This window comes from Triticum urartu, chromosome 1A (assembly GCF_056163025.1).
Source record: "Triticum urartu cultivar PI428250 chromosome 1A, HENAU_Tu73, whole genome shotgun sequence".
Classification (NCBI taxonomy): Eukaryota; Viridiplantae; Streptophyta; class Magnoliopsida; order Poales; family Poaceae; genus Triticum; species Triticum urartu.
In genome coordinates, this window is record NC_141873.1 from 495358072 (window position 1) to 495385460 (window position 27389).

The 27389-nt window shown below is 45.6% G+C and overlaps 1 protein-coding gene and 2 pseudogenes across 1 annotated transcript; all 3 read right to left on the bottom strand.

Annotated features, from left to right (window-relative positions):
• Nucleotides 1–895: 895 nt before the first annotated feature.
• LOC125532964 (protein FAR1-RELATED SEQUENCE 5-like) lies at nt 896–3371 on the bottom strand (annotated as a pseudogene).
• Nucleotides 3372–9459: 6088 nt separating this feature from the next.
• On the bottom strand, nt 9460–13806 carry LOC125521731 (uncharacterized). The gene is made up of 4 exons (XM_048686797.2): nt 13419–13806; nt 12445–12568; nt 10753–12060; nt 9460–10169 (listed from the first exon to the last, which is right to left on the bottom strand). Exons 1-4 carry the CDS (start codon nt 13463–13465, stop codon nt 9735–9737), a joined length of 1914 nt encoding a protein of 637 aa, XP_048542754.2. The 5' UTR covers nt 13466–13806; the 3' UTR covers nt 9460–9734.
• Nucleotides 13807–25362: 11556 nt separating this feature from the next.
• Nucleotides 25363–26671, bottom strand: LOC125536376 (cytosolic sulfotransferase 13 pseudogene; annotated as a pseudogene).
• Nucleotides 26672–27389: the final 718 nt, after the last annotated feature.

A 27389-nucleotide genomic window follows, 5' to 3' on the forward strand; every position in this document is an offset into this window, starting at 1 on the left:
GAGGCTCTGCAACAATGCCTAATGAACATTTTTGCTTATTAGTAAGTGGTAGTTTTCTGTTGCCTGGCAACATTCTTTGACGCTGCCGTTAGACAAGCTTCGGCTGATCCATCTTTCGAGCTTTCCAGTTTGTGTACTGCTGGTGATACTTGTAATCTATATAAGTTGTATCTATTCCTCTTTAGTCAGCAAGCATGGTGAACTTTTCTTCATGAAAACATGGCCAAATATTGCTGTAAATTAAAGACTGCATTCGATGAATTCGTGATGAAATCGGGGAGCTGAGCCTTGCTCATGGTGAACATATGAGAAGCTAACATACATACATTCCGATTACAATGCGAGAAGGCCCAAAAAATCAATAAATATCAATGTCAGTGTTACGAACGCGCACAAGTGGCATTGCACAGGACTGCAGCAATATGCAGGCACTAGAATATGGTTGGGGATTTCGCTAATCAGAGTTGGAAAAATGAAATTGCTGCATATGATTTAAGACAGGATGCTAGAAGCTCAGCAATGTTATACCCTCCATGACCGCGATGATTTTTTAGCGCAAACATAATATCAATGTTTTCATTTCTTTTCACTCCCACTTTTGCAGCAGCAATATAAACTTTTTTAGCACAATGATCCATGTAAAGTTAAATTTTTTGTATTGCTCCCACTCCAAAATATAAACATAATAACTGGAAATTCTATATAAATATAATATCAAACATAATATCAATATTTCATTTCTCTTCACTCACCACTCCAAAATGATCCATGTAAAGTTCAAACAAAATTCAGTAGGTGCACAGAGTACAAATATGTCTTCTTCAAAAATAAGCTTTTCAAGTTACTTCTACTGTTTTTCTTGTACCTTGAATTCAACTACAGAAGTAAAATCTAACTATTGAGCATGTTGCTCCACTTTCGCCATCGCAGCTTGAAACTGAATGCAAGACTGCATTGTATGGCCTTCCTCGGAGCAAAACTGACATTTTGTTGTAAGGTTAGCAGCCATCATAGCCTTGTACTCGAGGAATGATTTGCAGGTTTTGATAGTGTGTTCTTCTTCACTACAAAATGAACAAGTAACTTTCCTCCTAGGTTTTGGCTTGCTTGATGACTCCACATTGTCTTCTTTCTTGGTTTTTTTCTTGCTTTCTTTCTTGGCTTCTTTCTGAAGCTTCTTCTTATGCTCATCTTCTCGCTGCTCCAACAATGTCTTTTTTCTTTTTGCTCGCTCTATTGGCCGACCTTGCTTCGGCACACGAGCAGGATTTTGCAGTGGTGCTGATGATTGTTGGTTTGCTCCAGTTGCAACATTAAGTGCACTTGCTTGAGGGGGTTGCTGCTGCTGCACCACCTCTTCCCTGGACATTTGATCTTTTTTCATCGAAGCAACTATGGGCCAGAGCTGCTTTATTACATCTGTCAGCAAGTTGTAATCTGGATCAACGGAGCATGCTTCTACTGCCAATGCATTCATATCTCTGCATAGCGAGTTGTACTTGAGAGTGTTTGTTTCTGGTAGTCCAAACTCGAGGAACCTCCCAGAGGTGTCCATGTTTGTCGTAGCTGCTTCGGACCACCTTTCCAGCATGTATCTACTTGGAATTTCTTGCACATTAATTTGTATCATCACCCTTATGATGTGTGAGCAAAGCACACCATTCATCTCAAAGTAATGGCAGCTACATGAGTATAGCCCCTCCTCTACCACAGCATGCACATGGTACAACTTTGGATTATCATACAAGTTTGAGTAAAGCTCAAACATGATACCTTCCTGCTCAAGATTCGGCACTTGTTGATTATATAAGCTGTCGATGCTGCCACTTGCTCTTGGAACTTGCCAAAGACGCTGCATGTGTAGAAGTTAACAGCTTGACGCTCTATCTTGTATTTTCCCCATAGTGGTGTTGTTGTCGTTTCTCCGGTGAAAGCAGCATTATCTTCATGGTCTAGCATTATTTCTTGTAGTAGTTCATACTGCCTTACAAATGTAAAAACCGAGTTTTGTGGATGCACTAATGTCTTGAAATAAGAATTCAGCCCTTCTGATCGCCCGGTTGTGCTTGTGAAAGGGAAGAAATCATTCTTGAAGTACGCAGGAGCCCATGTCTGACGGCATTCCCACATGTTTTGTAAGTGCCTATTCTCTGTGTACTCGAAGCAATGCAGCATGTGCTGCCATGTTTCTTCAAATTCATCCACTGTCTCGGATTCATTGATGCATTCGTAGAAAGATTTCTCAAAAATTGGATCCCTTGTAAGCATCCTCCCAAGTTTCTCACGCGCCTTCCGCTGTACATGCCACTTGCAACACCTATGGACTGTGTGAGGGAACACATTAGAAATTGCAGTTTCCATTGCTCTGCACTGGTCGGTCATAAGGTTTGTTGGGTACTCGTTGTTCATCGCAAGTAACCATTGCCGAAAGACCCACTTGAAGGTTTCAATTTGCTCATTTGGAAGCAATGCACAGCCTAGGACAATAGTCTGAAGATGGTTGTTGATGCCAACGATCGGAGCAAAAGGCATGTTGTATTTGTTTGTGCAAAAGGTTGTATCAAAAAAGACACAGTCCTTGTACTTTGGGTATAGTGCTCTTGTCCTTCCATCCACCCAAAACAATGCTTCTACCGCATTTGTCTCCTTATTCACTTGTATTGCGTAAAAGAACTGTGGGCTTTCAGCTTGCCGCCTCTCAAAGTATTCAATTGTCATGGCCATGTCCTGAAACGCCATGGTTTGCCGCATCTCAGACCGTGCATTTGAAATATCCCTTTTGACATAACCAAGGCGCCTCTGATCACCTCTGTGACAATCTCCTAGGATTCCCATGCAATCTGAGGTTGACAAGTTGCGTTCATGCAACGTCCTTATCATTGGAGGTCTTCTCGTGGGATCTTTCGATGAGACCGGTAAAACCTAACCTTCTCTTCCTGTTGCACCAGAGCATGTGTATGGTCTTCTGTAAAGCACGTGACAGTCCATCGGTTATCTCGGAGTCCAATGATCATGTGAGCCTTGCAATCGTGACGCTGCAACCTATTCCTTTTTCTTGTGTATGCCATGTTCATCCAAAGTCCAGGGCGTTTGCTATTGTTGCTTGACTCTGTTGCAATACTATCTGTAGTGCTATCAGATTCACTTTTGCTTCCACCAGGTCGTGCATGAACACACGTGAAAGTCCTGCTAATTAGCTTTGTGGGTCCTCTGGCCTGGCTGTTTTTTGAAGCAGATGTTCTGATTCCAAACCCATGCCTGAAAGCATATGTGTTGTAGAATTGCCTTGCGTCATCAACTGAATCAAAGGTCATGCCCACATATGGAACAAGTGGTTGCGATGATATTGCATCATCATCTGCATCATCCATAACTTGTTGGACATCACCAGCATTAATCATCCCTTCCATACTAACTCCATTCGCAGCAGAAATTTGCCCCATGATGTAGCTCACATCATCATCACCTCCAGCACCAGCAGCCTATGTTTGTTGTTGCAGAAAAAAGTTATCACAATGTCAGTAAAAAAAAGGTATAACATGCAGGAAACTAGTGCTTCTATGTTTTGACCTCACAATACTAAATAAAATGCTTCCATATCTTCTACTACCATGATCACAGTGCTACAAGCAAAGTAATCAAGTTGATTTTCCGGTTTTGTAATACAAATTGATTTTTCCTAATAGATGCAACATATTCTATCTAACATTTTTTCTAGTGTATGAACTCTGTCCAACAGGATTACTGCTTAAAGCATGCAACATAGTCAAATAGAACCAGTGCTTCATATTTTTGTAACAAGATATGCAGCATTAGCCTTAAAAATAAGCTCATATTGGGGAATTTTTTCAGCTTTCATTTTGTACTTTGTTAGGAGCATTCACCACACATATTGCACATTTTTTGTTTTTTGCAAATCTTAAACTGAAACTGCAAGGAGCAAATTATACATGGGTTTCAGTTGACTTCCTCCTGAACATATTTTTTGCTGCATTTTTTAAAAAAATGGTGAAAGTGTAAGGGCAAGTATACACAGGTTTCAGTTGACATCACCCTGCACATTGCTAGAGCAGTTATTAAGCTGAAATTGGAAAGGAGTTTATTTGTACATAGTTTCAGTTAACATAAGGAGACATGCTGCAATTGATTCTGCATTTTTTCTGAGGACAGTGATCAGAGAGACACAAAATTATGAACATGGCAGAATCAAAAACAACATGATGCTTCATGCCTGCAAGGAGCTTGCAACTTACCCAAGCTTCTGAGGACCTTGCCCGGGATGCTTCAGCAGAGAACACAGGAGGATTGCAGAGCTCCCTTGCAGCTGTAGACCGGCGAATCGGCTCGCCGGCGAGAATTGGAGCCGATCTGGCTTGCCTGCTGCTCGATGGAGCACCGGAGCTTCGATCCATGGCGGCCGACAGCATAGATCGAACTATGTGGTGTGCTGCCATGGCGCTGGAAGGTGTACGGGGGCGTTGCTGCGTCGACGGCGGCGAGGTAGAGGCGATGTTGCGTCGGTTGCGGCGGTGGTAGAGCCGGTGCGGCGTTGGCGGCGGTTGTGGTAGAGGTAAGGCGGCGTCGGCGGCGTGGATCTCCTCCTCGCCCTGGCCTCGGGCGGGTGCAGAGGAGCTGCAGAGGAGGTGGGGATTTTGCTTCCACGAAACCGTTGCAGCAACGCTGGGAAGGACAACGGGATTTTGTCGGGAGGGTTTACACGTGGCTTGAATCCGACGGCAGCGTATAATTAAATCCAATGGCTGTCTTGCGGGATGCTAATTGAGAGATTAGCAGGCGGATGACGCCTAGCAGCCGCACCAACACCTCGAGGTCTAACCTAGCGGCCGTGTACCGCCTGCCCTCACCGCGCTCCACGTCGGCCCAACATCCAGGACCCACCAGTCAGCGTGGCCGCTTTCATGAGCTAATTCGTGAATTGGTGCAATTTATTACCTCGCATGCCTAAAAATGGTGGTGCCATGGGATTTTTCTCCAAATATGGTGGCAAGTTCTTGCACCGGCCCCAAATGTGGTGGTTTTGTGTAATTACCTCACGCCTGAATAAAACTTTCAAGAAGAAATTATCACACTGCATTAATGTGACAGGTTCAATCAAAAGTCAAACATGATATTTTAATCCTCGAAACAAAGCTAGAGCCAACACATTCAATAAGGTCATGACGCACGTGTGTCGACGATGCCTCATCTACTTGAAGTGGCGAGATCGTGGGTTTCACCCGAAGAGAATGCATACTTGTGGTCGAACCGTTACTTAACAACCTTGCTACTAGTTGACGACTCATTGCTAGTCGGATCCCGATGTTGAGAGAGGCCAAGGACCCCCCCCCCCCCCCCGCTAGAGAAAATTCCACTCGCGAGGGTCGTCGCTACACCTCCATATGATCCCAGCTCATCCATGCCCAGCTAAGAACTGATCAATGCGTTGCTGCATAGATTTGGCCCCAATCGAAACGTTGTACCCAAGAGGTTGGCCGCCACCGATGCAATGCCCCAACATCACGTCCGCCTTCCTCATGTTTTGCCGCACGACGCCACGACCAAGTACTATGCCGCCAACGGATGTAGGCGGACGCATGATCTTCGCCGCACGATGTCGAGGGAGGCCGCTTGCCTTTCGCGATGACGACGAAAGTCGCCGCGCCCGGCAAATCCGATGATGACATGCCCCCAGTTCGAGATACCTCGGCGAGCCTGCCATAGCCTATGGCTTGATAAGGGCCCGACCATGCCAGCTACCTCGGGGCACACAATGCAAGAGTCAGTGCAGATTGGCCACCGCCCGAACCTAGCTAGCTCAAATAAACTTAGGCCTCCTTCGATTTAGAATAATTTTGTAGGAATTCTAAATTATAGGAATTTTGTAGGGGAAAAAAGATCCTTTCGAGCTTTTTGGTTTGTAGGAACTGATTCATATTTCTATGCGGGATAGGAACCAATCTTCTACATTTCAAGGAAAAATAAAATTAGTCTAGACCCAACGAAATTTTTTCAATCCTATGAATCAAGTGACATCTTTTTTCCTACAGAAATTGAGATACATGCAAATTCGGGAGGACTTCGTCAAGAGAGACCTGAAGATTTGGAGTATTACCAAAGAACTAGCTATGAACAGGGGTGCGTGGAAATTTGCTATCTATGTGCAAGAGCCATGAGTTGGTCGCGAGATGTTATGTGTTTCACCTCTAGCCTACACCAACTTGGTTGGGACAAAAGACTTTATTGTTGTTGTTGTTGTTGTTGTATGTCATCTCAGTACTATGATTTTTCTATATATCCTATGAACCAAAGAAGCCCTAAACTTAAACTATGATAAAAGATTCACAAGAGTAATCTTTTACACATGTATTAAGCGTGTGACTTGTTTAAAAATTTGGAGACTTCAGAATGTGAATTTTGCAGTCTTTAAAAACATTCCACTTGCACGCAGACGCAGGTCTTGACAGTCACTTTGCACATGCAGTCCTAGATACTATTCCCTCCGTCCCAAAATTCTTGTCTTACATTTGTTTAGATACGGATGTATCTAGATATCTTGAGCACTCCGGAATAATTGAATAGCGAGAAATGACTGAATATAAGGTGCACCAGTATGAAAAATCATTGAAACGAGTTAAAGGATATGATCACACCAAAAGCTTGAATTGGATCCACCGTGGAAGAAAAGAGAACGAAGAATGATAAACTAGAAGCTCCGTTAGAATCTTCTTCCGAATCACCGGATAAGAACATTGACGGAAAGAAAGGAGAGGCTTCCCATCAATAAAAGGATACTTGAATAAGAAATCTGAGTCCTTGAAGAAATAAGGGTGGGAGGGCGGGAAAAACAAAGACAACTTGAGGACGGATCAAACAGACAACGTTGAGAAGAACTGATAATTGATCTTGCGAATGTTGAAGTGATCGGATCCACTTGAAGAGAAACACACCGGTGAAAAGGATTAACATGACAATCTCGATTATCACGAAGGATTAGTATTCACATCGGAGTATGGGAACACCGCTTAGACAAGGGATGGAATCAACATTTGACTTCAAAGCAACTCGAATACCACAACTCAAAAACAAAAACAAAGGATTGACTTGCGGAATAAGCCGGAACAAACATATGATAGAGATTTCGTCCGAAGTTTTTGTGGTGGGGCCTACACGGGCTCGATCGTACAGCACCATCATGTACAAGGCAGTGTACATGACATACGAAGCATCCCCGAGTCGGCATAGCCAAGGACTCTTTAAGACACAACGAGACCACTGTAAAACCAACCGTGAATAGGCGGACCACTAGACGTCGAACCCCAATTTTATATCATACATTTGTGAGAAAGATATCCTACGAGCTACTTGAATTCCCACTTATAAACTCCCAAAAATTTTCCGGTTATGCAATCAGGTGTTGGGGATACAGGGAAAGCATAATATCTCACCCAAAACTAACAAATCCTACATCCAGCTGTATCCATCCTTCAACACATAACCAAGAAACCTTCGGAAATCATCTACCTCAACCTTCGAAAAGCATCCGTTATACGAGTTATGGCAATACTCCCGAACTCCCGCCCCAGTACTGGGTGGCGTCGAGGTTATCTCACCAACAACTGCATAGAAGAGATTTTCGATGTCGGCGAAACTAAACTCAGGTATTCCAGAACTGCAACGATAAAATTGTGACGACAACACCTCAGAGCTCAACTCCCCGGGACACTGCCACAACCCCTAAATGACAGGAGGCACGAAGAACAATGTTCTCGTCACAAAACCATCGGAACGATTCCAAGATACCCGTGTGATCCTAAATTTTTTTTTAGTGAAATTTGAGGAGAGAAGAGTCAAAACTCTACGTCAGGATGCCTCACCGGAGCGACGAAGGGACTGAGGAGTAAAAAGAATTTCTAACTCTCCGATATATACAATCCTAAAAGACTCAAAACATTTCTAGACTCAATAACGCCAGCGATTCGATCAAGCAGGGGGCTCCTAAGGTCGGGGAAGGCTCTGATTACCAACTTGTAACGCCCTCGATGCGGCTATATCTCCCACGTGTCGAAGCACGACTTAGAGGCATAACCGCATTGAAAGCAATGTCGCAAGTGAGGTAATCTTCACAGAACCCATGTAATACATAAGGGAAAGAGATACATAGTTGGCTTACAATCGCCACTTCACACAATTATATGAATAAAGCATTACATCATCCAAGTACAATCAAGGTTCGACTACGGAACCAAAATAAAAGAAGACTACCCCAAAAGCTACACAGATCTCCGATCGACCCCAACTGGGCTCCACTACTGATCAACTAGAACGAAACAACACAAAGGATAAGGTCTTCAACGAGCTCCTCCTTGAGCTTGGTTGCGTCACCTGCACGGTATCATCGGCACCTGCAAACTGGTTTTGGAAGTATCTGTGAGTCACGGGGACTCAGCAATCTCACACCCTCGCGATCAAGACTATTTAAGCTTATAGGTAAGGTAAAAGGTATGAGGTGGAGTTGCAGCAAGCGACTAGCATATATGGTGGCTAACATACGCAAATAAGAGCGAGAAGAGAAGGCAAAAACACGGTCGATCAACTATGATCAAGAAGTGATCCTAAAACAACCTACGTTAAGCATTACTCCAACACCGTGTTCACTTCCCGGACCCCGACGAGAAGAGACAATCATGGTAACACACGCGGTTGATGTATTTTAAATAAGATCAGCTTCAGGTTTTGTACAACCAGACATTAATTAAGACAAGAATTTTGGGACGGAAGGAGTACTCTACATCTCTAGTTACCTCGATCGATGCAAAGACACCATGGCCCATGGTCAGGTCGCGGTTCCTCTGGCCCGTAGATGCCTGGAGATCAAAAGGTCAAAGCACCCGAGGAAGAAAGTGAAAAGTCACACACACACACCACAAGTATTGTGCGTGAAGCAGTCAGGCTCCCTGACTGACACCGAGAGCGGTTGGGCGTGGGTTGCCTTCGGAGAGCGACCACCCTTGTCTCACTCGTCCCCGTTGCGACTCGCCACAGAAACCGGTGCTGCACGGCAGCCCGGTCCGGTCCAGGGCGCCCCGGCGCCCACGCCACAGCGGGCGCGAGGCGCGGCGGATGCACGCCACCCGTTGCCTTGCCGTGCCGGGGCCGTCCGGTCTCGCGGGACCGCGCAGACAGGCTCCTCGTGGGCCACTTGCCGCGGCCGGATCCGGCCAGCATAGCGCTCTGCGCACGGCATGAGCACTCTGCCAGTGCCACCCGCCGCCGCTGCTGCTGCTACCGCCAACCATCCTTCTCTCCTCCACCAGCAGCATCTGCCATCAGGATGGGATTGTTTACGGCTCTGGTTAACCAGGCTACGCTTCCGACTTTTGTGTGATCAAGAGGCGTCGATTGGGAGTGCAGCGGCTGCGTGAGATGGTCCAACGTCGACGTCGTCGTCGTCACACATGATTACAACAACTCACAAATGCTCTTTACTGTTCATCAAGTATCTATCTGTACTTTTTCGATTTTCAGTACAACAACAATCTTCTGTGAAGAAAAACCAACTCTCCGGCCTCTAGGCAACAACAAATTAAGTTACACAAACCCGGAGCCCTATCCATTTCGGCCCAACAAGGGCATACATACTACACATCTTGCAACACAACACGAAGGAACGTGGGGAATCAGGTGATCACCGGGGACAGACTTTACATACAGAGGCAGGGAGGCGGCCGTCGGCGTTAGAAGGGGCTGAAGGGCTCCGGGAGCGGCTCGAACCGGTGGTCGAACAGGGGGCTCTGGTCGGGCTTGTCGTCGTCGAACCCGCCGTGCAGCCAGCTCGTGTTCCTCACGTCCTCCCCGCGCAGCAGCATCGCCTCGTACCGCGAGCTCCCGTAGATGTCCAGCTCGCTCAGGGACGTCTCCTTGGTCCCGAAGCTTCCCCGATCCGGCGAGTCCGTCGAGCTGCCTCCGTTGCGCGACAGGGCCCCGTACGAGTCGCCCGAGAAGAAGTGCCCGTTGGTGCTGCCGTTGTCGGCGTAGTGCCGGTGGTCACCGTTCGAGGTGGGATGCCCGGGGTCAGACATTCGGACCGGGCGGGCCTTGCCGGCGCTCGAGCGGATGCTGTGGGGAAACAGGGATGCGCCACGGATGCCACCCAAGTTCTGCCGAATGTCCTATCAAAAGGAAGTACACTGGTGTGATTAGCTTCTTCAACAGAATAAAACAATCAAAGGCTTGAAATAGATCTAACAAGGAGCCAGTCAATAACATTTTTTGAGTTTCACTTTACCTGACAGGATATTCAAATGCAAAATGCAGTTTACCAACTCTAGTTTATCTGGAATGTTGGTATTACATGATTTTGGTACACACCACATGCTTAATGCAGTTTCCCAGCAATGCTTATGTGTATTTTCAATTTTACATCACTAAAAGATGACTTTGCTACTCAGATGTGAAATAGTCAACTTTTCAACTCCGGTCCGTATTCTGGACCATATGACTAATTCACTTGCAGCGATGACTTTTCCACCTTGAAAATCAAAATATATTGGCCTTGTAATGTTGCATAAAGAGGCTCAGATATGACTACTTCACCACTGTAACTTAAATGCTAAAAGGAAAAAAAAACTTGACAGATGCTAAGATGTGAAGAATGTTTTTTTAAGGAATTCAGTCAGTAACAAAACCGTAATGCAACATAAACTAAGACACAGGATGTTATTTATTGTGATGTGAATACAATAAGAAACATACCATGTGCTTGATTGCCATGTCAAGTGAATTCTTTGAAATTGTCCTCCCGAATCCATTATCGCCTGCAACTGCACCAGTCCGTGCAGTCCTAGTAGCTTGACTGTCAACAACGGGCCTTTCAGACTGCCTATTTTGGTGTCCATTGGAGCGAGAAGGCGCCTTTGATGGTGGATCTGAAAACTTATTACGACTTGCAGCAGGCACGGAGAGCTTTTTTGCAGGAGCCGAGGCAGCTAACTGTTCAGCATGTGGGTTTGATCTTATTCCTGAAGCCATTCCAGGGCGTGATCTACCAGCAGATAGTGGTCGCTCAGGTAGCTTTGTCCTTAGGTTTGGTGGTGTTTCATTTGGGAAATCAGGGATATCAAGTGGCCGCACCGGAGCTCGGGGTCGTGGACTTGGGGAGCTTGGACGAGATGAAGGAGCTGATGAAGGGGTATCATGTGGCCGCACTGGAGCTCGGGGTCGTGCACCTGGGGAACTTGGACGAGATGCTGGAGCCGATGAAGGAATGTCATGTGAGCGCACTGGAGCTCGGGGTCGTGGACCTGGGGAACTTGGACGGGATGATGGAGCTGATGACGGTGCTGAACTTCGGCCACTACTAGCTGCAGGTCGGTTCATAGATGTCGTCAAGCTATTGCTACTAGAAGTGCGTCCAAAAGAAGGCGAACGGCCCATAGCTGGGGTCGATGAACGCACTGCAGGCTGACGTGTAGGTGTAGATGATCGTGAGCTGGAGCGACTGACTGAAGGAACTGTACCAGAAGACAATGAGGTGGGATGGCTTGTCCCATGACCATTACTTGAGGAAGCGCCTGGGCGGCTCGTTGCAGGAATGATACCTACGGATGGACTTGGGCGGCTCATTGCAGGAATAGAACCTGAAGAGGAATTCAACATAATTCGAGACCGAGAATTTGGAGTCGATGGCCTTGAACTTTGGGTGGCTGTGGTCCTGCCAGCAGCTGCGTCAGTTGCAGAGTTAGATGTTGCTTGATGAGTTTTCACAGGAGTAGACGGGCGAGTTTTGGATGGTGTAGATGGACGAGGTTTAACAGGAGTAGATGACCTTGCTGGAACTGGACGTGAAGCTGGCACCAATTGTTTTGGCGCAGCAATGGTGCTGCTTCGCCTACTTGGGGTTGTAGGTCTTGAACTGACAGATGAAATACTTGCGCTGAGAACTGATGTCCTGTTATTGCTTGACATGAGAGTTGATTGGATAGAAGGGCGGGTTACAGAGTTACTTCTTGCTGGTCTAGTGGGAACTGCAGAATGTCCATTCTCTGTTTGAGACACCGAAAGCTGCACATGCAATGCTTATTGCCATTAGAAAGCTATGATTATGATTGACAGAATTTAGATGAGAAAATAATCCATTCCAAGAAACCAGGCAATTCAAAAGAGTGCGTCTAGACTAGATAACAATTGTTTACCATACATGCATGTCTCCAGAAGATACATTCAATCATGTTCTCTGATTCTAAATACGTGCAATGCAACTTAGAAAAATTAGGCGAGGCCGATCACCATATTACCGAATTCCAATAGTACAGAGCATGGTTCCTAGAATTTACTGAAATCATTTGCACAGAAAAACATGTCCTGGACTAGTTTACAAACGAAAATCTTCAAGCAGTGGCATATTTATTATGATTATTTTCCACACAGATAGCACATTCTACGTACCCTTGATGCTCTTGTAGTTGAGGAAGATCTAGTGAGGGTGCGCTTAGGCAATATATTTGAGGATGGTATTTTCTGAGCAACCTCCAGAGCAGGAACACGGGGCGTCCCAGGCGGTGTAAGAAGCCTGAGGAGTGCATCACAAAACATGTTACATAAGAGTAGAAACACATGCTGACATGCATTAACAAGAGGAAACAAACAAGTACACCCTCTGTTCACTAATGTAGGACATTTTGGTAGTTTATATTGAACTGCCAAAACGTCCTTCAGTAGTGAACAGAGGTACTACCGAATAGCACACTGCAATAACAGAAAACAAATCAATGATCACTCTTCGCTACTAAAGCTCACAAATGTGCACATATGATTATGTGGGAGAAGCACTAAAATTATATTCTCTTCATTTGCAGAATGTCATGCTAATGCCTCCAAATTGACCTGGTCACCTCTTGGTCTTATCTCACCAACATTATGATTTTCCTTTCCCATATAGAGAATAAACTGGATCCAGATAATAAAGGTCTATTAGGTATACATTCCGCTCCACCCACAGTGTTTATTTGTTTCTTTCTATGGTCTACAAATTGAGTATGTATGTACTGAAGCCAAATAATGAGATCCCAAACTTGGCCTTAAAAGGATTACATCCAACATCCACCGCAGCCACTAGTGAAGCAGACAGCCCACAAATGAAAATCTGACGTATTTTTGGTACCCTCTCTGCGGAACAGAGCACACATGGCACCCCAAAATCAAGCTTACTGAGGCAAAAAAGTACGGGGGTCAGGTACAAATCGACCCAAAATACAGCCGACTGAAGGCAGTGCAGAAAAAAAATGTTCAACAGCCTTCATAAGCACGCTGCATTAATCACTCAATTCCAGCTTTTAAGATGACACACAGACGGGTGATTCGCCTCCCAGAAACCCGGGAAATTAATGAATAAGAAAAGGATTCGTGGGAGCGACGCTCACCAGTCGTAGTCGTTCTTGCCGATCTCGGCGTCCAGCAGGTCCTCCATCTCAGACCGCCCCGCGGCGAACCCCTTTCCGCCCCGCACAAGGGGTCACCGGAGCACTGGCCAAACCGATGCCGCCGCGGCGCCGCCGGGGATCCGGCTGGGCGGCCGGGGACGGGCCCGCGGGGTCGGATCTGGATCGGGAAGCTTCGATTGGAGCCAATGCCGGTCCTCTCTCGTCGCTCCTGTGCGTGTGGTGTGCCCGCTGGCCGAGTGGTGGCTCTCGTGTGTGGCGTGGGTGCGGCTCTGTCGCTTTTCCCCTCGAGGGAGGAGGATGCGCGATGCGGTGAGATGAGGTGTGCGGGATCGCGGGGAGGAGATGGTGGGGGCCGGAGGGAGGGGGGGTGCGTGAGCGTGAGCTCTCTCTCTCTCTGGGGCTCTGCGCTGGGAAAGCTTTGTTTTGTTTAGCCGTAAAGGTTTCGCCACCCTGTCCCTCCGACGATGGTGCGTTGGGGCCCGGCGGGAGGCTTGCGGGGCTGTTGCGGGGCCGTAAATAAAGGATGGCCATATCCGGCGGACGTTCGCCATAGGAAATGGCATCTGTGAACGTTCATCACGCAGTTTTCAACGCATTCGGAGAACCTGGATGGCTTTTTTTTTTGGTTGCAAAACTGACATGGCATTTGTTTAACTTTGCGTGTTAAAAATCATCCAAAACTGCACCGATCAAGATCGTGTGGCAACTAGGGCGTGTTCGCTGGCAGTTTCCCCTTGACGAATGTTCGCCCATTACTATTTCCGTAAGTAAAACCTGTGCGATAGCGGAATTGCTAATGCCCCCCCACCCAATTTTTAAAATAATGCAATAATTGAAATTCACGCTTTTTATGTTCTAAAAAACAATAAGTATATGATGATGTATACTACATTTAGTAAAGTTTCATGATGAAATACGTTTTAATGTGAGCTACACGCAAAAAAATCATGTATTTTCTGGCACATCACTATTTCATCATATATGATTTTACCTTTTTTTTTAAATCAGATGAAAATGCATTTCATCATAAAAAAATTACTGCAATGTGGTAAACATCAACATGCCGCATTTTTTCTCTAAACAAAACTTCAAAAAAAGAAGAAGTGACATTTGATTATTAATTTGGAATTTTTGGGCTTCATGGAGCCTGAGAGCCAAAATCCTCAATAGTGTGACAACAACAAAATTAATGTTAGTACAATTTCTCTTACTATATGTCTCTTTGTTTTCCGTTATACTTGTGGAGGTGTCCCAAGTGTTTTTATTTTCCTCTGCTCCGGCGACCTAGGCAAGGCGGTGGATAATCTATCGCTTTCCCCGCGACACCATGCCCCCTCCCCCTCTCCCTCTATTTGCCGCTCCGACATGTAGAGTGGCGGGGACCTAGTGCTTTTCGCCCGGTGGTGCTACGATTACGCACTTTTGGGTTTTATCTTCAAGCTGTGTTGGCAAGACGTTGGCGACGACGTGGAATAAGGTCCCTGCCCCACCCTGGTTTGGTTGGTACCATTCTAATCAGCGAAGGCGTGTGGAGTATGGCATGTCCCAAGATTTGGTTCTCCGGCTCTAGCATTTTCTTCTGCAAGCTTGTCTCAGTTGTATTGACACTCCCAAGGACTTAGATATATTTTTCAGTTTATATAAGAGTGTGTTTGTAAGGGCATCTGCTCCTAACAACCATACTTGGATTAAAATCAAATTATGTTCGGAGTCAAATATCTCTTAAAATCAAATTACTTGGATAGTGGAGTGAAAGTTGTGTCGGTTTGTATCCCTTGTAAGACATCAGAAGCTTGGAAAAACCTAGCCGCCGCCTCCACCATAGATAGGTTCCCCCTCCTCCGGTCCGCCTCGCTGGAGTTGGGAGGGGTGGGGAACCCGATCTATGAGTGGAGTTCTTCGTAATAGTAGTGTTTTCATTAGATTGGTTTAGGGTTTTGGTAGTCTTCTTCTTCTTTGAAGATGGAACTATCTACAATAAGTAATCTTTGCCCTTCGTTCGACGACGAGATCTCCTTCCTGACGTCAATGCTGGTGTCGAAACATTAAATTTTTCTTGGTATGGTCCTTCAGATCTTGCTTCGCCAGATCGGTTTTGGATTTCTTCTCATGGTTGCCGCGAGGATGGTTGTCCTCGCAATATCTGCCCCGGCCACTACATCCTCGATAATGGCGATTCGTACTCTCGTCTCCCATCGATGTCGACATGGCTGTTCTGTTTTTGTCCCTGAAATACCGGTGTTGATGCTCTTGCCGATGTTGGTTGATTACTTTAATGATTGCGTGCATGCATCCAGCCTTGGCATTGCGGTTCAAATTATAACCGAGAACCCTCGTCGGTATTTACAGGCATCCCAACCTTGGCATTGTTTGATACCTTTATTATTTTCCTGTGGCTACCTTCAGAAAAGTAAACCTTGTGGCATGGAAGAAGAAAGAGTTTGAAGATCTCGAAGATTTGCTTGTTTCTTTTAGACTTTATTTTGTAATCATTGTAGTCAGCTCATGTATCTCTGTCATGTACAATTCGCTACTACTCCCTTCGTTCTTAAATATTTGTCTTTCTAGAGATTTCAACAAGTGACTACATATGAAGCAAAATGAACGAATCTACACTCTAAAATATGTCTACATACATCTGTATGTTGTATCCATTTGAAATGCCTAGAAAGACAAGTATTTGGGAACGGAGGGAGTATAAATATATCATGGTATGTCAAAAGAAATTACGGTTCTGACAGAAAATCATCCTAATCAATTTGTTTTGACCCGAACATCCTACTCCCTCCTTCCATCTATATAGGGACTAATACGTTTTTTAAGACTGCCTTTGACTATTGATAAGATTAATAGTACATGACATGCACAATGTGAAAATTATATCACTGAAAGCTCCTTTCACACATGAATTTAACGGTGTGCTTTATGTAAGTTGCATGTTATATATTATTGGTCTAATATTTAGTTAAAGTTAGCCTCAAAAAACGCATTAGGCCCTATATAAATGGAAGGAGGGAGTAATCAATTTCATCCTCACAACCATGTTTAATGAAAAAACATGTTTAATGAAGGTTAATAAAACTCCAGAAAGAAAAATAATGTTGCTGGCATGTGGGACCGTGGCCAATTAGGGTCCGCTGCGGCCACTGCGATAGATGCCGATAAGGCTCTAGTTAAGATACTGTACGTGGCATGTGCTGGTGGTGGGGATCAGAATAATCAGCTGGCCTGTCTGGTCGGTGGATGATTTGCTGCCCGATGAGATGAGATGAGACGATAATCATTCATTCCGTTTGCCAAGGAAAAAGATGATCATTCTCAACTCGAGGCGACGGTATGGATATGTAATAAGTGTGAGTGAGGCAGCCGGCAGCCTGTCAAAGTCCCTCTTCTGACAAATCGTGTAGTCAAATGCCGGCAACATGCGCCTGCAGCTCAGCTCATGAACGAGAGACCCTAGAGCGTGCACGTGCATCCACCTTGCTTTCGAGGTACGTCGTCGCTCGATCCAAAGCGCGGGATGAGATGAGATCGTACCCGGGTTGCTCGGCTCCCCTGGAATTACTTGGGTAGATGCACATCCTCTCCGGCGAGTACTTGTTGCTGTGCCAAGATATAAATCTTGTGGCATCTGTACTATTTTGTGCCAGAAAAACCCAAACATTCAGGTGAGCCGGACGAGCAGGGGATCTGGAACAGCTGCGTGAGTAGGAGCATCTATAGCCAGGCGTCTCAAACCCGTCTTATATGTCTGGAAAGGTCGTCCGGTCATTAACCGGTCATGATTTTTCGACCCGGACGGGCTTCATAAACGGGTCTCAAATGTTTGAGCTGACAAGCACCCCTCATATCCAGCTCCTAAATATGAGACACCCGGGCGCGACCTAGCGCGCCCGTCCCGTCGGACCTGACAGCCTGACCTCACCGTAAATTGCACCGAATCCATCAAACCCTTCTTCCTCCTCCTCCTCCCGCCGCCCTCCAACCTTTCCCGCACCCGGACCCTCGCCATCCTCCACGCTTGCTCCCAATCCTCATCACCGGCCCTGATCCACCGTCGAAGATGTCGTCCAGCCCGGCCCAGACCGCCGCGACAGAGACACAGTCCGCCTTGTTCGTCGGCTGCGACTTGCAAGGCGGAGAACGTCGCCCGGAAGTTGCGGTGACGCAGACAGCAAGAGAGGGAGACGGCGACGGTGTCACAAGGAGGTACGGACATGGTGGATCAGTTGTCTCCTCCGTCGCGACGAAACCCTCTTGGATGAGCATGCGAAGAAGTGATTTACGGACAAGAAGAAAGAGATCAACGACCGTAGAGAGTACGAGGCGGCGAGGGCGGCTACGGCACGGATGCAAGCGAAGAAGGCAACCCGGATGCAGGCAGAGCATGACGAGCATGACACATTCCGTCTGGAGCACGACGCATTCTGCTCGGAGCAGGCGCCCGGCCGGTGGTCTGAGGCCACCAATCATGTTCGGACATTGATTTTATTTTGGCATGTCTGGTTTGTTGAACTATGATTTGCTTTACTTTGTTTCAAATTTTGAAATTTAGGCAATTTGTATCATATGATCGACGTGCATGGATTGCATGAATTTAAGAATTAAAATATAAGGTATATGAATCTAAGGGACAATATTTGAAAGATGCCCGATCAATGTCTGTGGACGCGTTCGTGGACATTCGAGGGGCTGAATTTGCCGAGCCCGGCGGTGGTGTTCTAGGATAAGAAAAGGAGAGCGCCATCCAAACCACAACTACCCCGTCATGTCGATCCCAGTCCAGGATCTCTGTATTAGATAGAATAGATCCCAGTCGAGTGATGATCAGGAGTCTACCGCGGCGTGCGTAGGCTGGTGGCGGCGTCTCGGGGACGGCAGGGCACGGACGATTGGTCGACGGCTCCCGCCCGCGCGCGTCGGTTGGGTGGGCGACGGACGGCGACAGGTGGTTGCCGCGTCTCCATCGGCCGGGAACCGGACACCGCGGCACTGTGCCGTGATCTGGGCACGGCCCGACTTGCCTCCGTGCGCCGGAACTTTCCTCGCCGTCTCGCTGGCGCCGCTGGCCACGCACGTACGCACGCACGCCGGGCCGATCTTGTTAGTTCCAGCCGTGCAAGGCCCCCAGCTTGCTTTGCTGTGACCTGTGAATCCGAAGACGATGCTCCGTTCTGCGGTAAAATTTGTATTGGTGCTGCAGTTTACGAAATATATCAACAGAGATTCCATGCTACCCGCCGATGCAGATGCGGGAATCCCCGACGGTTGGTGGCGCGACACGGAGAAACTGCTGGCCGCCTCGTGCCCGGGACCGGACCGATCGACCGGATACATGTAACATGCTACATGCCCATAGCGCACATGCACATGCCATGCCATTCGTCGCCGGATGACCCCATCTGTACTAGTGTTGCACAATGCGCGGCCCTGCTCCTGCAGAACTGTCTGTACCGGACGACAGTGCAATCAACGTATGATTTGTCCCTCCAGCTACAGCCACAGGGGAGGAGAAAGAGATAACACAAATGGTGGACCGGTGGCAGTGCCCATTGTTGATGATGCACCAGAAATTTCCCAGTGATATCAGGCTCTGGCAGTTTCGTTTTCAGGCACAGTAGCAGATAAGGTCCGGCCCAGGAGGTCTACTGGTATATATCTATGCTCATCACTTCACCAGTCACCAGATCCAGTGTGGCATGTTAGTACTATGATGATAGATCGAGCCTTGCCAATCCAAAGCATCATCAGATTACCGCGACTGCACTTGTTATCGTGCTTTGTGTCCGAGGGCATAATGATGCATGCTTTGCTTGTATATCTATTTTCAGATGTTAAACTGACTGGCAAATGATAGGATGCAATGCATCCGGGGTTGCTTGCACTTCCTCTCAACTCTTGGAAACTTGCCGCTTGATGGTAAATCACGAGCTCAATCATAGGGCGTAAAGATGGCACCAGTAGTGCAGCTTAAAGATCCATGTCAAACTCCACAAGGTTTTATGAGGGAGGCCATCTGTTTTCACCCGAAAGCAAAAGCAAAAGCGACGTCTTAGCTGTGGGTTGATGAGGAGGATTAATTTGGTCTCAAGGGCAAGAATGATGGCGCCTGCACGTACGCGCGTACCAGTTGCCTTCAACTCGGACATTAATCATTTGTGCTTGGGGTACCATTTCACTTTGCCAATGCTTCATCTCCAGCCTTCTTGGTGCCGATCCTTCGGCTGCAATAAACCTTGCAATTGGCCCACTCTTGAGCAGTTGCCGAGCCTGGCCCCATTGAGCTTTTCTTGGCTGTAAAGAGCTTTGGTACCTTAAGCATGTACGAGATCCAATCTAATAACAAATGAAAAGGGAGCAATAAGTTTAACCATTTTACCTAATAAAGAACAGTTTCTGATGTAAACTCACACAATCAACACTAATAAAAAGGGGGGGCAAAGCTGAAAAGAAGGTATATGCAGAAGTGCGCAACAGTAAACCATGTTGAGGCTGCAGCAGGTTTTACTTGGTCCTTGAATTTCAACCATGGACATCTTTTGTTAGTCAGTGTGAAAACCATCTAGATTTGACTTCTTGCATGGAGACAATTTTGGCATGTGGCTTCCCGGTTACAGAAATTTGAGAAAAAATTAAGCAAATTTGAAAAGTATGTTTTCCCAAAGAAGTGATTAAACATTCTAGCATAAAATATATGTGCATGAAAGACCCATGTGTTATGTTCAACATGATTCATTTTTTCATTTCCCTTTTTTCAAGCCTCATATCTTCAAAAACTTTTCCAGATATTTTATTATTTTATTTAATATTTCAATTATATTTTCGATCATTTGGTCATAATTAGTTTAGAATTGGAGTGTTCAATAATTTTTTATTTTCATAACTAAATAGGTTTTTCTTGAATAATTGTTCCTGTTTTCCCAAATCCTCAAATTCTTTCAATTTTCTAAAAGAATATTCTTTTTTGTTTCCTTATTTTCATTTTTTCATGATAACATGGGTTACCACTATATTGAAATTAGAGGGCACTAAACTTACACCGCAGCGACAAATCATGGTTCAAAGTGTCGGCTTCTTGCCGGTTTGGCTTCGGTATATATAATATTAGATATCGGACGATATATTAGACAATATGTAGTTATATATTTTTTCATTATTCTTGTCCAAACCATGTCCTTTTAGTACAAAAGATATACTATGTGAGTGCTTGTGCAGAAAAAATTACGATTCGATGTTTGTCAAGAAATAATTAAATAAAGATTCAAAAAAATCCCTACTCTATTTTTTATTTATTTATGAACATTTACAAAGAATTATGCATGATTTTGATAATTTGATGAATTCTTAAATAATAATCTTATTTTCGACATTTTAGAAAGGAAATTCTCATATGTGTATTAATTGGTCCATATAGGTGGACGTAAAGTGTCAAATAATCGGTCATATGTTTAAATATACTGGTTTGCATCGGCTGATATCAGTACAAGTGATATGGCGAAGTATCAAGTGAAAACGTTTGTTCACTGAAAACTGAAAACTCTCTTCGTGCGCCACTGGATCGAGGACCTACGGTACAGAAAAAAGGTGAAAACTAACCACGCACTTAATCCCAGTTTTGCAGCTAACCCCCTGCTACAGTAGTTATCCACAGGAGAGGGCGTACTCGTTATCCCCTTCTTAGTTCTCCATCCTCGCGAGGGCGACCAGGGAGCGCCGGTGACTGACTGACCAGGGCGTACTCGTTATTGTAGCAGGGGGTTAGCTGCAAAACTGGGATTAAGTGCGTGGTTAGTTTTCACCTTTTTTCTGTACCGTAGGTCCTCGATCCAGTGGCGCACGAAGAGAGTTTTCAGTTTTCAGTGAACAAACGTTTTCACTTGATACTTCGCCAAGTGATATTTACAAGATAACAAAATGCTATATGCCCAAGGGATAATTCCTGGCCCAACAGGCGCCAAAGAGGGGCTCTCACCCGAGACCTCCTATATGGTCCGATGAACAATTATTAAATTTGAAGAACAAACTTTGAATTCGATGAACATTTTTTGAACTTGATGCAAAAAATTGTATTCGAAAACAACTTTGTTGAAACAAATGTTTGAAAAATTTTAAATTCAATGAGATTTTTTGAATTTGATGAATATTTTTAGAAAACGATGAACAAAATTTGAGTTTAATGATTTTTTTACATCGATGAACAAAAAAAATGTTCGTAAATTTGAAAATATATTTCAAAACAAAAGTGAAAAAGTAGAGATGAAAAAAGTGGAAAAGAATAGGGAAAAAGGAAAAAAAGAAACAAAAAATGAACCAACCCATGAGAATGCCAAGCGCACGAGGGGGTGCACGCGGTACGAGCGGTATAGGTTCCCCAAGGGCTCTTATTTCTCGCAATATGCGCCTGGAGGCCGACGCGCGCGCACCCCACGCCCCCCTCCCCCTTCCCCCACCCCCACGCGCACATTTGGGCCTGCCCACTATTTTCTTGTTTTCTTCTTTAAATAGTCTAGGATTTCGAAAATGTTCCAAAATTCAAAAATTGTGAATTTGGAAAAAGTTCGTGGAGCCAAAAAATGTCCCTGAATTCGAATAATGTTCACGAATTTGAAAAATGTCCATTATTTCAAAATATGTTGAGTTTGGATATTGATGAACATTTTTTGTCAGATGAAGAAATTTGAATTTGATGAACATTTTTTGAACTTGATGAACAAATTTTCAATTCAAAGAACAATTTTTTGGAAATAGGGTGAACTTTTTAAAAAATGTATGAACATTCTTGAATTTGATGAACCCTTTGAAAAAAATATGGCGAACATTTTTTGAATTAGATGAAAAAATTTCATTTTTTTTTAACTTGATGAACAAATTCTATATTCAAGAACACTTTTTTGAAAATGGGTGAACTTATTGAAAAGTGAATGAACATTTTTAAAATTATGGTGAACACATTTTTATTACGAAGAGCAAATTTCGAATTTCATGAACATTTTTTAAATTAGATGAGCATTTTTTGAATTTAGTGAACAAACAAAAAATTGGAGGTGGGGAGGAGGGTGTGTGTGTGTGTGGGGGGGGGGGGGGGGACACGCGCGGTCGCTTCGCGACGTCCTACGCGCCGAATAGCAGGTGCCCTCTCACCCACAGACGCCAGAAAGTTGGCGCGGCACCTACGGGCGCTCACTCATGGGCCTTGTTTGTTAGCTTCGCAGCGGTTTTATTGCACTTTTTTGCGGTTTAGTTTGGTTTTTGTCATTGTTAATCTCGTTTTTAGTGGTTATGTTCTTTCTTTTCTTCAGTTTCTTTGTTTTGATCCTCTTTCCTTTATTTTTTATTTTTCTTTATTATGTTTCTTTTTCCCCTTCTGCCTTTTGTGTACTATACAAAACTGTTCATCGTATATTATGAAAATGTTCACCGTATATTACAAATAAGTTTATATTTCATTATAAAAATGTCCATCCTATATTTAAAAAATATTTAACATATATTGAAAAAATATCTATTGTGTATTTTTTCAGCGTATATTACAAAAATCTCAATGTAATTGAAATATGTTCATTTTAAGTTAAAAAAAGTTTAGCGCCAATTATAAAAAAATGTTTATTGATATTCAGAAATGTTCAGTGTGTATTTGAAAATAAGAATAGAACGGAAAACATGATTGCTATAGTGAATCAGATGTGTACATGGTGCTCTCCACCTCCAAGCAAAACATCTGCCCCAGGCCAGTTTGCAACTTGTCGTCGTGCATCAAGGTCTTGAGGAAGCCGTGATGTGTTGTTGGTGTAGTGACGCTTGGATATATTTAGGTGTCGTGAAGTGCTTTCTCCACCCAACGAGCCTTTCCATGTTGTCAATGTAAGACACCGGGCCTTGGATCTTGCTCCTTCTTGCGACATTGATGAGCTCTTCTTGGCATCAACCTCTGCACCCCTGAACCATACACAGACATTGCCAAGGCGCGGTAGGAAAATCCTCTGGAAGTTCTCCTTCGTGTCAGCATGATCTCTTCCTCCAAAGGATAGTTGAACTTCTCGGTGATGGGGAGAAGGTCGCCATCCATTGCTTTAACCTTTCACTTGACTGCACTCCAAGAGTACCACACACAAGGCAATTTTCTTCTCGGTTGATTCATTCGCCTTTGCTTGGCTACTTCAACACCATTCATTGGTGTGGTTGTCATTGTCGGCGTCTTCTGGTCCGCCAATGAGGGTGGTGTTCTGGTTGCCTTCACATGAATGTCACTCTTCTTGGGAGATGATGAAAGTGGCACCGCCTTGTTCCTTTGTTCCATATTGGCTTGTGTGGTGGCACTAAGCGGCTGAGCAGATATTTATACCGCTCATGGCACTCCAAGTCACGGGAGACGCAAAACTTGATCCTATCATTTTCTTGAACGACGCCATCATCGGGTCGTAAACGTACCTGAGTGTGCTGAAGCACTAAATCCTTGAGTTTGTACAGAACTTGACGATTTCTTCGACGTCTCTCGCGCTTGCGTTGGTTCTCCGTTGGAAAACCTCTAGTCCTCAATGGCACTGGTGGCACAGATAGAAGTGTTGGTGTAGGGCGCCTTGTGGATGATGAAGTCATGTCCATCGTCGCCTGCAGCTGTGGCCAATCTCCTAGCATGGGAGGGGACAAAGGTCATGGTGGAAGTGTCGGCCACGGAGGCTCCCGTGGTCGCCAGTATTGAGTGGGCTTAGGGTTCCTCTCATTGCCTTGATGTCTTGACCATCAGTTCCAACGTTGGGGCATGTTGGGATGGCCCCGTTGGTGGAAGTGTCAGGTTGGTGAAGATTATCGTCGAGGCACCAAAGTTCGGTGCTCATGTTGAGGAAGATGGCCCTGAGCTTGGCACCTCGTCCTCCCTGCAACTTGTGCTGACAATATACTTGGCGATGTTGGGTCATGGAGCCTTCTCTGAATATTGTTCATCTTCTCTGAAAGATTGATGCGCAACTTTTTTGGTATTCCACCAGTTTTCCTAGAGAGCTATTCCGTCATCATTTCAGAATGTCCAAGGATTTGTTTATTGACATTTGCAATTTTGTGATGCAACATGATCGAGCCTTCGAGCAGAGGAGGAATGGCGGAAGTTTGCTTGGACATAGCACCGAAGACTGGCTAGATATTGAGATCAGAAGAACCTTTGTACATCATGACTGCTTGTGTGATCAAGCACAACATGATCGTTGAGAATGTCCGTGATTTTTTTGGATTAGACCTTCTATGACCTCATGGAAAGACGCCTTCGGCTGAGTAGAAGGGAAGATCAAATCAAGCGCTTCATGCAAGTGTACCATGACATCAGAGAGTCCGATACGCACGACGATCTTCAAAAAGATATCATGGAGGAGTGGTGGGCATGGTATGGGGAGCAAGCCTCCTAATTTCATCTCAATGTTTGTTGTATTGCGCATGAACTATGTTATATTGTTTGCCGAACCTTGTTGTATTTGTGTTGCATTTCATGTTGTGGATTTCATGAATTATGTAATAATTTGATGTTGTGAATTGATGAAATTGTTGTTATATTTGTTTAAGTATTAAATTTGAGATGATTTTGCTTCACATATGTTTGAAGTTGTTGCGCTGCTGGCCTTTTCTACATCATTCATTGGAGCGGCTGCCGTGCGGCAGCCCTATTTTACACCATTTGTTGGAGTTGAACATTTCTGATAATTTTTAAAAAGCATTTTTGGTGATGTAAATTTACTTGAATCATTTTTTGATGATGTATTTTACATGATGTATTGGAGATGCTCTTAAAGGCAACATTTGTTGTAAAAAAAAACCTGTACCATGTATTTGCTGGAGATGAAACAACACAGGCACACATATACAGAGCAAATGTTTCTTTTCCACAACAAACCACAGATGTTTTACTTTTTCATTGAGAAAGAGGACACCAACAGCATGCACACACTCATACATTATTGATTATTGAATGACAATGCCAAGCAAGCCAAACATTGATGCCGATGAATTGGCTTACAAAAAGGAAAATAAAAACCCCAAGATGAGGCACATTGGATATGCCTCGTGACGGTATAGAATGCTTTCACAGTTCCCTCTGGGCAACCATGAGATATGTGTAGGAATACATGATTGATTACTGTGGCATGGAGATGCCGAAGTCAAATCCAGTGCCTTGGAGCGCCTGCTCGACGATTGCATCGAGCCTTGCCGCCATCTCTGGCGTCATGTGGTTGATCCAGTCACCGGCCACCCCCTTCCTGAAGAAGGAATCGTTCATCATGGGTTCGTCCTTAATCCGGTTGCCGCTCTGGTTCACCTCCAGCTTCTTTAGCTTGCCGAGGCTGCACAACTCCAAGATGGCCTCTAGGACGCCGGCCTTCTCCTCCGCCTCGGAGAATGCGCACCCCAAAAACTCCGCCAGCCTCCTAAGATTGCATTGCGGGTCTCGTAGCATCTCCTCGTACCTGAGGAACAACACCTTGTGGGGCCTTCTCCGGCTCTCCTCCCAATGCTCGAGGGCGTGGCGCCAATAAGGGCCCGCACCTGTGCGGCCCTCGCAAAACAAATCGAAGACCTCCTCGAACCGGACCTGCTCCGGGTTTGGGAGGTAGGTGCGCATGAACCACCACCACGAGACGACCACGTCCTTGGGATCCCGACAGATGTAGACGATCCGGCACCCGCAGCCATCATCATTGATGCGCTCCGGCAGCAACGACAATGGGAAGTGGGAGCCGAAGATACGCGGGGAAGGGTACGCCTCGACGATGCCCCGCACAACATCGACCGGTTGCCGATAGATTGCGTGGATGAATTTGACGCAGCCATGCGGGTTTTGGTGGAGCAGAGGGTGCTCTCGACTGGATGGCGGGTGGACGTGCCGGTGCACAGTGGCGAAGGCTAGAGATTTAAGCCATGTGGTGCCAGACTTGGGGCAGCTCACGAGAAAGATGTCCGTTGGCTTGGGCTCGAAGTGATCGCGGACTGCCGCCAGGGCCGACAGGTGCCACTCGGGGAACCAGTACCCACGGTACTGTCGCCTCTGCATGTCGGCGGGCGGCGGCACTAGCCGCTTCTCGACGGGCAGCGACGGGATGAGCTCGGTGAGGTTGTCGGCATCGTTCCTCGCCGTCAGCGCGTCACCGAGGCATCTAGGCTCGAGTTTTTGCTCTGCTACATGGGCCATCTCGTGCCTATTACAAACCTCGCAGGAGTAAGTGCAAGTCTGATGTGCAAGTGCCAAGGAGCAAGCTGCACATAAATACTCAGTTGAAGGCGTACAGTTGCGGAGTCACTTTCATTCATGTTTGTTGGGACAAACTACAAAGTGAAGGTATCTCTCTTTCTCGTGTTGGGCGTGGGAATTTTCTATCACTCCCTTCGTCCCACTAACAAGTGGTTGCCGCGTCCGCGTCCATATCCACCGGACACCGGGGCGCTGTGCTGGGATCTGGCCACGCCCGAGTTGCTTCCGTGCAACAGAACGAAACTTTCCCGGTCGTCTCGCTGGGCGGGGCGCTGCTGATCACGCACGCACGCACGTACGCCGGGTCGATCTTGTTAGATGCAGCCCTGCAAGGGGCAAAAATGGAGCTGGAGATAGCCCGGCGGATGCTAGCTTGTTCCGCCTTAGCGTAACTTGCAAATCCAGCTAATCCGGAGATGGGATGAGGTTCACTTCTGCAGTACACATTCTCCTCTACGAAATACTTCCTCTGTTTTAAATTACTCGTCGCAGAAATGGATGTATTTAGAACTAAAATACATCTAGATACATCCATACCCGCGACAAGTAATTCAAAACAGAGGAAATATATATTAAACCCATTAAGCATCGCGGGAAGGGCGGCCAACCAACTGTGCCACGTGGCGCAAACTGGTTGACCACGGTGAAAAAACTTTTGAAAAAAAAAGATGAACGTGACGATTTTTTTTCAAATGTTTTTTTTTCTTTTTAGTTGGAGG